This window comes from Columba livia, chromosome Z (assembly GCF_036013475.1).
Source record: "Columba livia isolate bColLiv1 breed racing homer chromosome Z, bColLiv1.pat.W.v2, whole genome shotgun sequence".
Taxonomy (NCBI): Eukaryota; Metazoa; Chordata; class Aves; order Columbiformes; family Columbidae; genus Columba; species Columba livia.
Genome location: NC_088642.1, coordinates 66133846 through 66149602, shown reverse-complemented (window position 1 = coordinate 66149602; position 15757 = coordinate 66133846). Strand labels below are relative to the sequence as shown.

General features: G+C 38.6%; 1 protein-coding gene across 7 annotated transcripts in view; it reads left to right on the top strand.

Moving 5' to 3' along the window:
- Positions 1–1851: 1851 nt before the first annotated feature.
- The window catches only part of SLC24A2 (solute carrier family 24 member 2), a 106161-nt gene continuing 92255 nt past the window's right edge, over positions 1852–15757 (top strand). For 5 of the 7 annotated variants that reach the window (XM_065046213.1, XM_065046216.1, XM_065046214.1 and 2 more), the window contains exons 1-2: positions 1852–1984; positions 3991–5067. In XM_065046213.1, the coding sequence (XP_064902285.1) occupies positions 4132–5067 (936 nt within the window). In that variant the 5' untranslated portion in view covers positions 1852–1984; positions 3991–4131. Of the gene's footprint in view, positions 1985–2096; positions 2245–3990; positions 5068–15757 lie in introns of those variants that run through there. The other 2 variants (XM_065046212.1, XM_065046217.1) reach the window with 2 other exon arrangements.

The following is a 15757-nucleotide window of genomic DNA, read 5'->3' as shown; positions in this document are numbered from 1 at the left end:
TGCTACTCCTTACAAACTGCAAGCCAACGATACAGCAGGCATAAGAAATCATATAAGCATATTGACCTTTAATCCCTGTCATCACTGCATAGCAGGCACAGGTTGGATATTGGAGATGTAGCCACTTCACCTGTGTCTTCAATATGTGGTTACAGACAGTAAATCTGTATTTCAACTAATTCTTATATATGTGGTGGCTCTAGAAGGATGGTTAAAAGAATTTCCATGTCTCTTTGCATCATTCTGAGCGTGAACAATGCAAGTCTGAATAATCAACAGGTACCCGATATCAGCTGTCAGGCACTAATGAGTACCTCCTAATATGTAATGCCAAATAAATGTAAACCACCTGTGCAAACCTGGCTTTGAAGGACACTTTGTATGTGCATGTCAGCCACGGCTCTTATTGAAAATTGCTGAAATTTGGGAAATATGGTCTGAACCTTTTGTTTCTGTTGCATGTCCTCATGGTCTCTAGGATGCCTATTGTGTTTTGGTGTATCCAGTTTTGCTATCTCATGACTCTTTAGAAGAGTTTATAGGTTTCCAGTCAACGCCAAGGCAAGCCAAACAGTCCAGGTTCTGCAAACTGCCTGTGTGGAGACGCAAATAGACTACACACCCTACGCCTACCCAGGCAATCCTTATTTTTCATGTTGTGTACTAATAGTAACTTTGAAGATACTTACAGCGTCCATGCTTTATTGCTTCATAAAAACTCTCACATTTCTGTATTCTTCATGAAGCATTGAGTAAGTTATTTTGCATTTGCCACTTGATGAAATGGGAGTTCCAAAGGAAGAAGGTAGAAGCAAAAATCAATGTTATTCCTTAGCCCTAAAAGACTGAGAGTTCACCATTTACAGTAAATTTTTCAGAATGTGAAAAGGATACCACTGAAAGCAGTGCTAGTAAGCTGCTGACCAAACACTTCCCAGAGCTCAACTGGTGTCCCATCCAACCTACTTGAATCTCCCTGCTCTCACTTGGGAGCTTTCTCCATTTCTCAAGGATTTCCACATGGAGATCTTTCCCAGCTGCCCCAATGCAACAAGCGTCTTCCTGTGATGTTAGCCTGCCTACACTATATGATTTCAGTGCTTCCCTGGGTCACCATGTGTGTTTCTCTAACAATTGCATACAGCAGAAGTGCAAGTGGTATTTCATAGGAGTAGCCCCTGTACGCTCTGGTGGATCTACAGCATGTAGCACAGGAATTAGCTATGATACAGATATAGTACATCAGTTTCATTGTATTTGAATAATGAAGCAACTACCCAACAAAGCACAATTTATTGGGGAAGTATCTACGTTGGAAGACAGAGACTAAAATAGAAAGTGGCAGTTCTGGATACAAACTTGCCATTTTCTAGAGTGTTCAGTGCAACTTTATTGTTCTCTGTCACAACTTTGAAATGAGGCTCAAAGAAATTTCTGTTAATGACTAAATGAACAATGGTTAATACTTTTATAGCTGTTTTATAGCGGAAATGCTGCCCTCCTTAAAATCAAAACCAAAATGCAATGTCCTTTTCCTTCATTTCCTCATTCCTCTTCAGAAAACATTTGGAATAAAAGATATTTTAATTAGAAGACCTCTCCCTTTTAAATTTACTGCAGTCCTGGAGGATTAGCTTTGCTAGAAGCGCTGAATTTTACCTCAATCTGCTCACCCAAAACAAAGGGGAAAAGAAGAAAACAAACACACTCCGCCACCCCTGTTACACCACTAACAGAACTATCTGTGCGGGCGCGGAAGGGTGGGGGGTGCTGCCGTGCGCAGTGACAGCCCCGGCGGCCCTGGGCGGGGGCGGGCGGCTGCCGCGGCTGCCCCGCCTGCACGGGGCGGTGCGGGGCGGTGCGGAGGCCGCGGACACCGCCGACACCGCCCGCCGTAGACGGCGCGGCTCGCGGCCGTGGCGGTGGCTGCCCATGCCGGTTCCCCTGCCGAGCGCCCGCGGGCCGGCGCGCAGCGGAGCTCCCGGTGAGCGTCGCCGCTTTGGGCAGGCGGGCGGGGGTTGGGCTGCGGCGATCAGGCTGCGGCGGTGCGGGGTCTCCCCTCCCCAAGTGCACGCCCCCATGGGTGGTACCTGGCTGCTGAGGGGTGCCCTGTGCCCCGAGCCCGCTGGTCAGTATCTCCGCGGCTTTCCGCGGTCGGGGCTGGAGGACTCGCTGGGACTGGACCCGATCCCCTTTCCGAGAGGAAGAAAGTTTGTGTGGTGCGGAGGGGTGGGAAGCAGAGCGGTGAGAACTTGGGCTGAGTTAGTTAGGCGAGGCTCTGCGGCAGCTCCATGAGAGGACGGGGAAGATGTAGCTGCGTTGCGCCGGGCGCTGCGCTCCGGTGGGCGATGGGGTCCCCGGCGGGCGGGCAGGGCGGCGGTGGCGGGAGCTGTGCGGATGGGCGCTGCTGGGCGGGTTTCGGGGCAGGGGCCAGCTTGGGCGCTTTTACCGTTTCCCTTTCGCGTGATTTATAAGGGTGTCGGGTAGCCGGCCCCATCCGCCGTAAATTGCGCATAGTAGCGGTAGAGCCGGTCCGAGATCTCTGCTGCTTAACGTTTTTGTGGCAGTCCGGCGAGCAGTGACTCTAAGGTGGAAAATAAAATATCTCAGCTGTGGCGCTGTATCTTGCGGATGGAGTATGTCTCTATGACATCTTAGTATGGAAGCTGTTCAAAAATCAGAAGAAACTGCACCTGACTTAATAACTTTTATGTAAATATGTATAATAGCTGTAATTCTCTATTTGAGAATACAAAATAACTCTTTTACTGATGAATAGACTGTTCAATACTCAGCTATTACTAAAAATGACTTGGATAAGTGGTGTGACAAAATATTTTTTGAGTGTAATAGGAAGTAGTAGTAATCAGTTTTATTTTAAAAGTGTCTTATGTTTTGTGTTGTGTAAAATGAAACTTACTATGTATAATTCATATGTAAATGACTGCCACAAAAACGTTAAGCAGCAGAGATCTCGGACCGGCTCTACCGCTACTGTGCACATTACATTACATATATTCTTAAAATTCAATATCCAAAGCACCTGTTATTATTTGGTGCTTCTTCCTGTTTTAAAAGTGATGTTGCTCTAATATACTCATCTCTAGCATACATGAGTAGTACTTCTGACATAGTTTAATTTCTCACCACTTCATTTGTTTCAGGATTAACTCTTGTGTAAATGTAAACCATTTTCCTAAGGATCTGTAAGAGGAGCACTTTAAAAACATACTTACCGCATAGGTATTCTTAGTAACGTCCTACATTTATAGCTGAATGTGTGGCGAAAACCAAAACAAAACCAGAGGTGAAAGAAAATTTTGTCTTAGCTAATCCAAGCTAGTGTCCTAGGTCTGATCAGAAGCAAGCTGAGTTCTCTGTGTAAACTTGAGTTTTATTTTGCAGGGAAATTAAAGAAGCTGTGGATGTGTTAGATTTTTGCTATCCTGTTCCAACAGTGTAGTATTTTACCTACATATCAATGACTGTTGCTCTATGCATGCATGAATACCTCCTCAGCTGCCTAAAGGTCTGATGAGATGCTTGTTAGCACTTTGATTGCTTGTTCATACATTATTGCCCCTGCATTTGGGATTTGGAAGTTACATGATCATGGTGGAAAGTAATTACAGAAGGTAATAAACCTTGGTGTTTCCATTAAAATAGTATTTTCTTCATTTTTACACCACATTTGGGGACAGTTTTTACCTTCCACTAGGATTTTTTTGTTAGGAATTTAGCAGAGCAGTGGCTCAGAGGAGTATGAGAGGCATAAAGTGATCTACGTATTGATAGACTATTATCTGCAGGGTTACTGCTGAAACAAACATTTTGGTACTGTATCTGATGGGATGTGACAAGGTATTATGTTACAGTTGGTAACATTCTGCTATGAATTCTAAATTTAACCTGGTCTGTAAAATGCTTTTTAGAAGCTTCTAATCACATGCTGTTTCACTGATATTAATAATACCTGTTTGTCCTTTTAAGATGAGTGAAGAAAATACTTCTATGAAGAGTAAAGGTACTCGATTCTGGGAAACCTCTTAAAGCACCTCTAACTTCAAAGCTGGAGAAAAGTAAGAAGGAACGATCCATCTGACTGTCTTGGCATCTCACACGGAACACAAAATGGCTCTTCAGAAAAAAACTATTGCGTGTTTATTGGAGGAGTGGTGTTTGGCAGAACCACTGTTTGACTGCAGACGGCACCAGAATGTTAGGAAAAAACTGAGACTGATACGAATTATAGGGCTTCTTGTCAGTGTAGTGGTCATTAGTACTTTTTCTCTTTCAATTAGTGCCTTTTTCAAGATGGAACCACGTAGCATGGCATTGACCAGCAGCCTAGATAGCCAAAAGCAGGTGCGTGGGCACCAAAGAACTCTGTTGGATATCACAGAAGAGAATGAAAATGATGCTCCAGACCTACATGATTCCATGAAATATGAAGCTGAGCACAACAATGCAACAGATGATCATGCCAAGGGAGAGTACCCCGAGGACCTTTTCTCTCTTGAGGAGAGAAGGAAGGGAGCAGTGATCCTCCATATAATTGGAATGATTTACATGTTCATAGCCTTAGCCATAGTCTGCGATGAATTCTTTGTTCCTTCCTTGACAGTCATCACTGAAAAACTAAGCATATCTGATGATGTGGCAGGGGCAACCTTCATGGCTGCTGGTGGGTCAGCCCCAGAACTCTTCACTTCTTTAATAGGAGTGTTTATCTCCCACAGCAATGTCGGCATTGGTACAATAGTGGGATCTGCCGTGTTCAATATCCTGTTTGTTATTGGAATGTGTGCTTTATTTTCTAGAGAGATCTTAAACCTTACTTGGTGGCCACTCTTCCGGGATGTGTCCTTTTACATCGTTGACTTGATCTTACTAATCATCTTTTTTCTGGATAACCTGATCATGTGGTGGGAAAGCTTAACACTCCTGACAGCATATTTTTGCTATGTGACTTTCATGAAGTTCAATGTTCAAGTAGAAGAATGGGTGAAGAAATTGTTAAACAGAAACAAGGTTGAGAAGGTAACAACAGCAGACGCTGAAGGAAAGGTTGGTCAATTTTTAATTAGCATGAATGTAATAATGTTCTTGTAAGTGGTAAGGCCTCCTAACATAAGGATCCTAATGAAGCTCAGTAAGCAGTATAAAAAAGTTCCGTGTTTTGCTAAAACATCTTTTTGTTTAATCAGTCCAATAGGATTGAGAATACAAAACATGAGGCAACCCTCTAGCAAATCAATAGCTTTTAACTCCAGAATCATCCTAATCACACAGACAACATGCCAGCAAAGACATAAACGTTTACTCAGCATTTTGGCACATTGATGAGGTCTGAGGTATAGCTACTATTTTTGTCCCTAAGCTTTTTGATTAAGCAGTAGCAGTATCTGGGGAGGATCTTGTGACAAAATTTAACTTTTAAAAAACTTTTAGTGCAACTTCTACCTCAAAAAAGCAAATAGAACAGTATACAAATGTTTTTTATACATGTTCTCCGTCTACTGATGCTGATAATACAGTATTAACTTTCAGTTGTAATGAGTGGCAATTACGTGAAAAAAATCTCTGGAAAAACAGTGACCACAATGGCAAAAGGCAGAGGTCCTCTGTTTAAGCAGGATGGTTTCCTGTTCATGGTATTTGCAACTAATCAAGCTAATTTTTGGCCTAATGTCAGGCCACAAGTAGAGAAGGGAATTTACACACAGAGGGCTTGGTCAGTCTTCAGTAATTATTACTGTATTTTAAACAGCTCTCTTCTTAAAGTTGGCTATATTTGAGGGACTTATGAAGTTTACCCATAATTACTTATTCATGTAGCATTGTGTTAATTGAATGTTTAATACTAAAATTGAAATTTCTAGTTTTACATGACAATGGCATTATTAATCAGATAAGGTTTTATTATCCAGTAATTATTCAGAACGGTTTACTATTTTGTTTGTTTTGCTTAACAGCCCTGTATAAATGGTTCAGAAGAAAGACAATCTGCTGGTGTACATGTACAGACATATAACCAGGAGGATAAAGAGACAGACCACATGTAACTATAGAGAAAGGGCTACTTGCCTATGACTCACAGAAAACTAATGTTGAAGAGAAAACCTCATATTTTATCAGTACAGACAGGTGTTTTCAGTTTTAGGACAAGCCACAAAAAATCCCACCAAAAAAAAAAAAAAAAAGGAAAACAAACAAAAAAACAGAAAATTCTCTGTTTTTAATGTTCTAGCCAAGTTTAACACCTATACACTTCTAATTTTATATTTTCCTTTTTATTGAATTTCTTTTCTGAAGTCAGCATGCTCATCTTAATCTTTCTCAAAAAGCATAACTGGGATTTTACAAGAAAATGAAAAGAAAGGTCAACACCAAAAAGTATTTTCCTTAATGAATGAAAGGCTTCTTTAACTGCATTACCTGGTTTCTAAATAATGTAATGTTTCATGGTGCATTGTTACAACTTTCAAGGTTTGTGCTATATGTGTGTAATGACAGGAAGAGACGATGGTATATGAAGCAACTGTTTAATGCACCATCTTCTGTCCATAAACTGGATTTGAAGGAGATGTGAATGTATAACTGGAACTGCGTTGGGTTGTCCAGGCTGTAGGGTGGGGCATAGTAGCTATATACCGTGGTAAGCACTCTATTATTTTTAATTGTACAGAAGAATAAATTATTTGCAAGTCACAATGAATATAATAAATGTTTAATATACTCTAGATAGACATGTTTAAAAAAAAACACCAAACCTTTAGGAGAACTCTTATTTATTTATTTGTTTGTTTGTTTATTTATTACTTTTTCTTACAGTTTATTCAGATTATAAATGCACAGCATTCAGATAGGGAACAAAAAAATCAGAAAACTCTCTACTTTTCCTAAAAAGACAAGCTTTGCATCATATATTTCATGAAGATATTTTTAATGAATTAACTTGAAGTTAATTAAAATGATGAAATTGTGTATTCGTAAATCATTGATGGTTAGATGGGGATGAAGGGAATGCTCTAATTCTGCTGTAATTTAGCTCAAATGGCTTTTCTGCTTGCTGGCGAAAAATTGCTTCTGGAGGTGTCACACCATGTATTTCTTGTAATAACCCATGTTGTAAAGACAGATTTTTGAATATTCATCTAAAATTTTGAAATATTACTCATTACAAATGCTTTTTTCTATTCAGTTGAACAGCATTTAGCAGGATGAATGAACAAATTTTCTGATCGCAAGGATGTCACAGATTATATTCTTGGAAAGAATCTCAGTGGAGATACATGTTAATTTATTTACAGTTATTAGATAATTGGTTTTGTTGCTTTTTAAATTGATTTTTAAAAAGAAAAAAAGAAAAAAAAATAAAGAAAATATTAGAACTGTGACATAGTCCTAAGCCTGATAGAAATACCTAAGATTTTCAGCTTCAAAGTTATTGCCGAATGTGAAGAATAAAATGTTTTTGTAGTCTGAGAAGTGTTGAAATGCACATGGGTGCTTATTTCCTAATCTGCGGGGGTTATAAATATTGCAGAAGTGATAGTCTTGGCTTTTGGTGGCAAAGGATGCTTCATTTTCACAGTGTTAGCTGTCAGCCTATATTGTTTCTACTCATTGAAAGTGTGCTGTATCAATCCAAAAGAAAATTTTATGTAATCAAATTAGTATATCAAATGCAGAATTTGCAGTCTTGGTTGTTTCTAATGGAAACTTTTGCACTTTTCCCCTCTCTTAGGGCAGAGAATTGCTAGGCAGCTCTCTGGAATCAGTGGATTGGAGTGATTTGAAAGAACTTTTTTTCAGGAGTGTAAAGAAAATTCTCTTCTTTCCTCTAACTTATACTCCTGCCTATCTGTTGTGGATTCTGCTGTTGCCAAACTGGCAAGTGTTCTGCTAAAAACTCTGGCTGCCGTATTTACCTTTAAGACTTTGTGTTGTAATCTGAAAGCAGCTCAACTAGGTTGAGAAGTCTAAATAAGGCATCATAAAGCTGGATAGTTGAAGGGTTAGGTGGCTTATTAGCAAACATGTACCAAAGAGTAAAAATCTGATCAGATGGAAAACCTCTGAGACACTAAAATGTATTTTAATGTTAATTTCAGTATTTCTACTGTTAGTCCTCTTGAAAGGTTAAATAAAGTTTTACACTATTTCCCATGAGAAAAAAGTCTTAGATACAAAATGATTTTTCTGCTTAGCTGTCATTTGCTCTAGATGTATTCACTGACTTGCTAGAATGCATTCATATCTCTAGATGTCTTTTAGATTTCTTTCTCACTTCCCTGTTTTCTAGTACAAAAAATGCTTTAATTCTTTAAAACTGTGACTATTCAAATTTATCTATTTTTTCTGATTTTTTTTTTTTCTGTAGCGTGTCAGTTTGTGTGACAGAGTACTCCATGTGAATTCCATTGTGCTCACTATTTTCCTTCACAAGGTTTCGAATAAATGCAGTCTGGGTTCTTAAAGGGTACAGGTTGAGAAAATCTGGTTACTTGGATTTTGGCAACAATTTGGTGACACTAATGGGAACAGATTACAAGTTTTTTTTGCATTTAGAGTTTATGAGGTGCATTGGCAAGGTCTGGTGTGAGCTGTGGATTGTCTCATGCCCTGTTTGGTCCTAAAGGAAGACTGATGTCAGTCTGATACTGGTGAATTCCAGACATCACTGTGACAAGGGTGGAAAAAAGGAGGGAAGTGGAAAAACAGGAGAGCATGGAAAGACAAAATAAAAACCAAACGGCCAAGTTCTACAATTTAGGGTAGCATATGAGATATGCTGACTGAGATGTGTCCCTGAGAAGTGACACTGAGCTCTGTGGGCTGCCCCGAATGAGCTTTACAGTAGGTAGTGTGATCCCACCATCAGATACCTCCAAATGCCCCTTCCAACCTAACTTATTCTGTGGCATGATTTTTAAGTTTTGTGTCATTATTCTGTAAAGAACAGATGATTTTTTAGGACTGGGAAGGAAACTTTGTTATTCATTCAAATCTTCCTCAGCTGAGTGAGGATGTTTAAAAACAGAAGCTTGAAACTTACTATAAGGGACAGAAAGAGGAAAATGGAAAAGACTGATGTATAAAGTTCTTAAAGAACAAAACTTTTCTGACCTCCTGCTGAGGTTTCAGTCTTTTAGTAGTCTGTACTGCTGAAGACATTGCATGTATTGGATCATGGTAAAGCATCACATGAAATTATGTTTCAGTTTTTTAGTGATTTTTTTTCTTTAATGTAGCATGGAGATCATTGCAGAAATACTTGCATCTGATAGCTCAATAAATAAAACAGTTCTGTTTGGCAACTAGGAGAACAGAATGTGGGTGGCACAGAGATATTGTGCAATGACATCTTCTTTACTGATAGTACCATTTTAGATGAATAGCTTATGGTGTATACAAGACAGTTGCAGTTTTTCTACATTTACAGAGAACTGTATTTGGAAAATCAGCTATTTTTACCAACAAGAGATAGTTTGACATTATTTTATTGCCAATTTTGTTGTCTTAAGAAACATTAATAGCTTGTGTGTGATATTTTAAGATGTATACTGATCTCAAGTTTTGCCACATTGTATTTAATGGCAGTGTTTGCATTCTAAAGGAAGGGCTGTTAACAGTATTTTTAGGTATTTCTCTAACTGATGGCTGTATTAACACTACAAGGCACAGTCACTGTTATAATGTATGATCTAATATGTGTTTGTTGAAGGAAAAACACAAATTACCTGCATGCATTCAGAAGAAAATGGAATCTGCTAAAGGTCTGAGTTTGTATTGTTGTTATGAACCCCTAAACAGTCCTTTTTCAGGGTTTCTTGATGTTGAATCCACGGACCTAGTAACTAACCCTATCTATAGAATAGCCTTTCTTCTCTCACCACCAAGGAAAGGTATTTTAAAGTGATGTTTCATAGTGCATAGGGAGATCCAAGTCTTATTCTACAGACATTTCAACGTAGGTCTACTTGTGCAAGCATGTGTGTGAATACAGAGCTATAAGTCCCTGGATCTTGTATACCAACATATGCAAGATGGTTGCATTGTTTAAGTAAGTGTTTGGAACATATCAATCATCACTGACCTTGTAATGTATTTTGTTTTGAGAAAAGCCTGGGTTTCTGTTACATTTTTTTCTGCTTTTATTATTTCCAAAACTTTCAGGTTGCTTCTGTTTTAACTTAATGTTACTCCAGTAACAGTAGCAGTAACTGTTAGTTGATTTGCCTTGAGTATTTAGCATTGTCAGTTCAATTTAGGGCTAGTACTGACATACCCCAAAGCTGATACTTTGTATATGCAACCATTACTAGAATGAAATGGATAGGTTCTCAGTTTATTTTGGTACCTCTCAGCAATTTATTGACTACAAAGCAATGATTATAGTGGTTTTTACCATTGGAGTCTTAGTTTTGTATGTATGTACCCTGGTAATGATCAGGAAGTGACAGCATGGAAGTGCAGTATAAATTAGATGTTCTTGAATCATGGCTCTCCACTCAGTTTCATTAGGCAGCCCTTGCTAATTATGCTGGGAAAAAGAAGGCTAAAATTGTGCCACTTTTAATTAACAGCACGGGGCAACATATCTATCAATATATTCAGAAATAAAAATCATATATAATTTTAAGTCAGATGATACTTCTCAAAGGCTGCACAAAAACAGCTGTGTTGGCAAATGTTCACCATGCTGTATTTCAGAAGAACTCCAGACACGATCACATGTGTTGTGCTAGAAGCTGTACAAAGAGAGGAATATGCAGTTGCAAAGTATGGAGACCGTATAAATGTTTTTCCTTCTGTCATCTCAGTTGTGGGTACTTTGGTCCAGATCCTCATCAGGATGTGCAAGCTACAGGAGACTGTAGGTGGAATTTCAATCCCAAAATCAGGATGCCAGACCTCAAAATATCTGCCTGCTTGGATGTACTTAAACTCTGAAAGATCTTCACTTTTATACTAATGCCATAGTTTAGCTTCTAGGCTTGTTCAAAAAATGCTAGACCCAGGTGGAATAGCATAGTACTGCTTTTCCATCTAACCCACATTCCACTACTTTTTTTCCACAACCTAGTTCTCTAAATTTATCTCCATCACTAATATTTAACAAAGTCCAGTGTATTTTACAAGGTCTTCAGATTCGGTGGTGAGAGTGCTCAACTTCTATGCAATACATAGGGATCTCCCACATTCACTACTCCATGTGATGCCCCCCTCAGCATATAGAAGTTTTGGGTGGCAAGGCACAGGTGACTCCCCTACTACTTCTTTTGCCTGTGTTTTAAAAGGCAATAGTGACCCCTTCATACTGTGTTTTTAAAAAGTGATTGTAAGTACCAGCCTTTTCTAAAGTGGGGTGTCGGTTATGGAAGGTGCCCCAGGGCAGTGCTTGTTGCAGCTTTGGGGGTTTCACAGTACAATGCTGGTTTGGGCACTGCTGACTTAAGGGTGGCCTTGGCCTTTCCGAGTGGTGATGCTCCCTAGGCAGCCAGCACTACACCACTAGGGTCACATGCCAAAAAATTGTTTGACAAAGTGTTTCTGTCCTTTTAATGATCTGGGTACCTATTGGTTTTATTAGCAGGAGTCAGTGTTCCACTGCCAACTGTGGAGCTGAGAAAACAGCCTCTTTTGGATTCTTTCTCCTTCTGAAAATGTTTCCAAGAATCCTGGAATTTTGCTTTTTTTAAGTGTAGGATAAGATCTAATGAGTTTGAATTTGTTACTGCATAATGGATAGTAGGTTCATACTGAAAAAAGTCCTCCAACAAAAGTGGTGTAGAAGTGGAAAAGTGTAATGATCATGACAGTTCTTAAAAATAAGATATGTGCCCATGTTTGTCTAGTGGTGTTGAAAGCTGGGCTTTTAACTGCAGAAATTAGAGGTCTTCTGTGCAGAAAGCTTTTGAAAGGACTAAACCTACAGTGTATGGTCTGGGTTCCTATTCTCTGTTACTTGTGTTTGGACATTTGTATATTTTACAAAGGTGGTGTAAGGCAATGTGGGATTTGGACATTTATTAGAGTTTTACCCCTTGGATACAGGCAGCAGACATACAAAACCAGTGAGTGCCTTCTGGTAAACAGCAATCAGTGCCAGTACCATTATTTCAAAATTAAAATAGCTTTCCTTGGTCCTTTTGACCAAAATTCAAAATCTCAGTCAGGAAAGCAAAGAAATACGGAGACAAAGGAGGTCTGAAAGTTTATACTATGTGGGATGAATGTTTATTAGGTGTTTTATGTACAAGGTCTAGAATAAATGAGAGGATGTCTTGAAGATGAGCCCAAGTAAACTGCTGTAATACTCATAACAATTAAGACATCTCCGATATATTTAGCAACATTTTTTGATGTTTATAAAATAAACTTTAACATAAATGATAAGACTTCTTAATTTCTCCCCCATCATCTACAATGTTTTGCCTAATCTGCAAACTGTGACTAGTGCTGTTACTAATTCTGTAGAATGAAGAGTGGTGTTTTTTTCACCTTAACCTAGATTAGCCATATTCCTTTGTATTTCAGCCTGCTCCTATTTAAATATAATTTTATTATTATTTAACGTTACGGCTGGTTCTCTTAACCTGTGCAGCAGTAAATGTGCTATTGCCACAAACCAGAGATAGAAATTCTTTCTTGTCACTGGCAGCTTATCATAAAATGATAAGATAGAGCAAAATCAGATAATTAATTTATTATGTGCAGATCAGTTGTTATGTGTCATAAGGTCAAATACTTTTTCTTAGAAAAAGAAAGGTGACTGGTTTTCTGATGTTAATCCAAAATGCCTCATTAAGTAGTTCTCTTGAAAATCACTATTTTGTTTTATCAGTACAAACCAAATACCTTAGTAATACTTAGCTGTGCATTTCAAAATTCTGGATATCTGGGCTGTCAATAAGAACTTCTCATAGAATGCTCTTGACTCCATATTTTTCTGTTTTAACATAGACACAAATGTTTTAACTATTATTAATTTTCATACCAAAGTGCCAAGATGATAATTTGGTCTTCAACACACTAGGTGCTTAGACAAATGTATCACAGTTCCTCCCTTCAGTAGCTCACGATGGAAAAAGATAAATGCTGTTTAGAGTGCCTGGCAAGAAGAATATAATTCATCATGCATGTAATTTTATGTACACTGATATATGCTTACCCTTCTTTATAGTTAGCACACCATCAGCCTTTTCCTCATCATCCGAGCTGTCACTGAGTTGCTGATTATTTATTACACGTAGATGTCCAGGAAATAATTTAGAGAAATAGTTTATTTCTCTATATGATCTTTGCAAGTCCATGATGCATGTAGTGGAAGACAGAATCTTCTGCATAGTAGGACCTAAGTCAAATTAGTAGTTTTGGTGCTCTATTTTGGTTTTTGGGAAAGCAGGAGGATCACATGGTTTGGATTTAGTTTGGTTTTGTAGTAAATTGGTGTGTTTGAAATTATTGCAGTTGTATTACTGAGTATCTGGCAGAAAATAAACATAGTAGCACATTATCACATATTTCATTATTTTGCAGGCAACACCTGTAAGTCTGAGGAAATACAGTTGCTATTTACTGCCATCGATGGTTTGTTGGCTTACATGTGTTCGTATCTGAAAAGAGGAAATTAAAAAAATGCAGTGTTGGAACAACAGGCGTTGCCTTGCTGGCAGTAGAGTTGAGCCTTGTGGCTTGGGAGAACGATGAGAGTTTTAAGCTTTGATGGTGCAACTGTTGTAAGAGTGAGTGCGGGGTTCAGAGCTCACGTTGCCTCCAAAGCAGCTTTATCTAACGGGTGTAACTACTGCTTTGCTTCAACCAACAGTGGCTCACTCTGGGTAATTTTACTGTCCCTGTCAGATATGGTTTCATCGTGGCAGTTCAAAGAGTTACTGCTCAGTTGCTGTGTTTTGCAGTATTCCATCACTATTCCACTGTCCTCTGTATTGCTGAAATTGTATTAATCTACTGAATAGCCATAAATAGCAATGATCTTGGATGGCTTTCAAGGTGAGTGTGTGAGAATAGGCTTAGACATGCATGTGTAATGATATTAACGCCACTATGAAGTGCTACACTTAGGGGAAGAATAGACTGGTGCAAAATAATTTCTTGTTTGAGAAAGAATAAAGATAGCAGGGAGTTTGTACTGCGTTCTACACTGGCAAATTGATCATAAATTTTCCTCAGGAATTAATCCTGCTTTATCACCTCTTAACTGCTTACTGCTGGGTGTCTAGTCTAAAGTCAGTGGTAATACCAGTGACATTTATTGCATAACCAGCTAGTGTAAACTTTTCACCCTCTCGCATTGCTGTAAAACAACTCTGGCGGATGTAGACAACTAAGAAAAAGGCACGTTTGCTGTCACAGCCTGTATTTGGTGACCTTCAGGGTGTTATCTGAGACCTGTCCAGTTACGTTGGCTGTTGCCTGAGGGAGAAAGTTGAAGTTGGCAGGGTTTCTAAGGCTAGAGGATGAGCACCTCTTTGGGCATTAATCAGATGTTAATTTTGTTGTTTAATTTGTAGTGCAAGCTTTTATCAAATTACTAATTAATTCCCCTTAATTGCTACCAGGCAAAATCACAAAGTTATTATTTAGCTGAAGTTTATAGAAATCGTATGTTTGAGAGGAAAACTCCAGATTTTGGAACTCTGAAAATTCCTTTGTGGGGGGCAAAAGTTAGAAGTAGTTCATATTATTAAGTTACTTACACGTTTTTAAAGCAGTCTTCTGAAGTGATTTGAAAGCATCATGCTGTCTAGCAGCTATTTTTTGTTTCTGTGTAATTTTATTGTTATTTAAAAATTCCTATTTTTCTGCTTTATTCTTAATATTTGTTGTATGTATTTGATACATTTTGTTTTAATTTAGGATATTTCTGAGTGGAGGCATATAATGTCTGAAGGCTTCATCTTTGCGGGCTTTTTAAATGCCACAGAGATATGAATAATTATGAAATACTCTGCAGAGTTTGGATTGAGGAGTGGTTATTATTTCCTCTCTATACTGAAAAGCATTAAAAACAGTTAAGTTCTCCAGTTCAGAATGAGTTTTTACCCATGTGTATCTTTGAAGCAGGCACAGCAATGCTAGTTTCTTTCCAGAAGCCACAGACAGAATACCTGAGTCTCCTCTCACTCAAAACCTATGGCAAAATTCCTCTAAAATGTAGTCAGAGAATGATAATGGACTAAATTTTGGAGGAATAATGCCATTTGGTTTTGTGTTCAGTTTCTGAGATAAAATCACTACTTGCTGCCACTCAGAATCTTACTCTACACATTATAATGGAGTGATTTTGTAACCTTTTAATTGCATCATCTCAGTCTGTGCTGTAAGCGTTGGCCATTTGTGCGGGCACACATATGTGTACACAGGCACACTTGCATATAGAATCATAAGTCTGAAATGTGCCATGTAGGCCACATGAAAGGTCAATGAGATACAGTGGAGATCCATGGGATGGTAATTTGCGTGCTTCCCACATCATTTCACTTGTCCTCTGCCTAGTAACCCATTTCCGTAAGACTTACTCAAATATTTAAAATTTCTGAGCAGCACATTTCCCATACTTTTTTTTTTTTTTTCTTTCCCCCAGATTAGCTGTTCAGAGAAGTATGTCTGTGTTTTCTCCTTAAATTTGGACTCCTTCCAGGCAACAAATCACTTCTGCCTGAGGCTGAGGACATGATGTACTGAGCTATTGGCATATTTTATTATGCCTTAATGTATCATATTA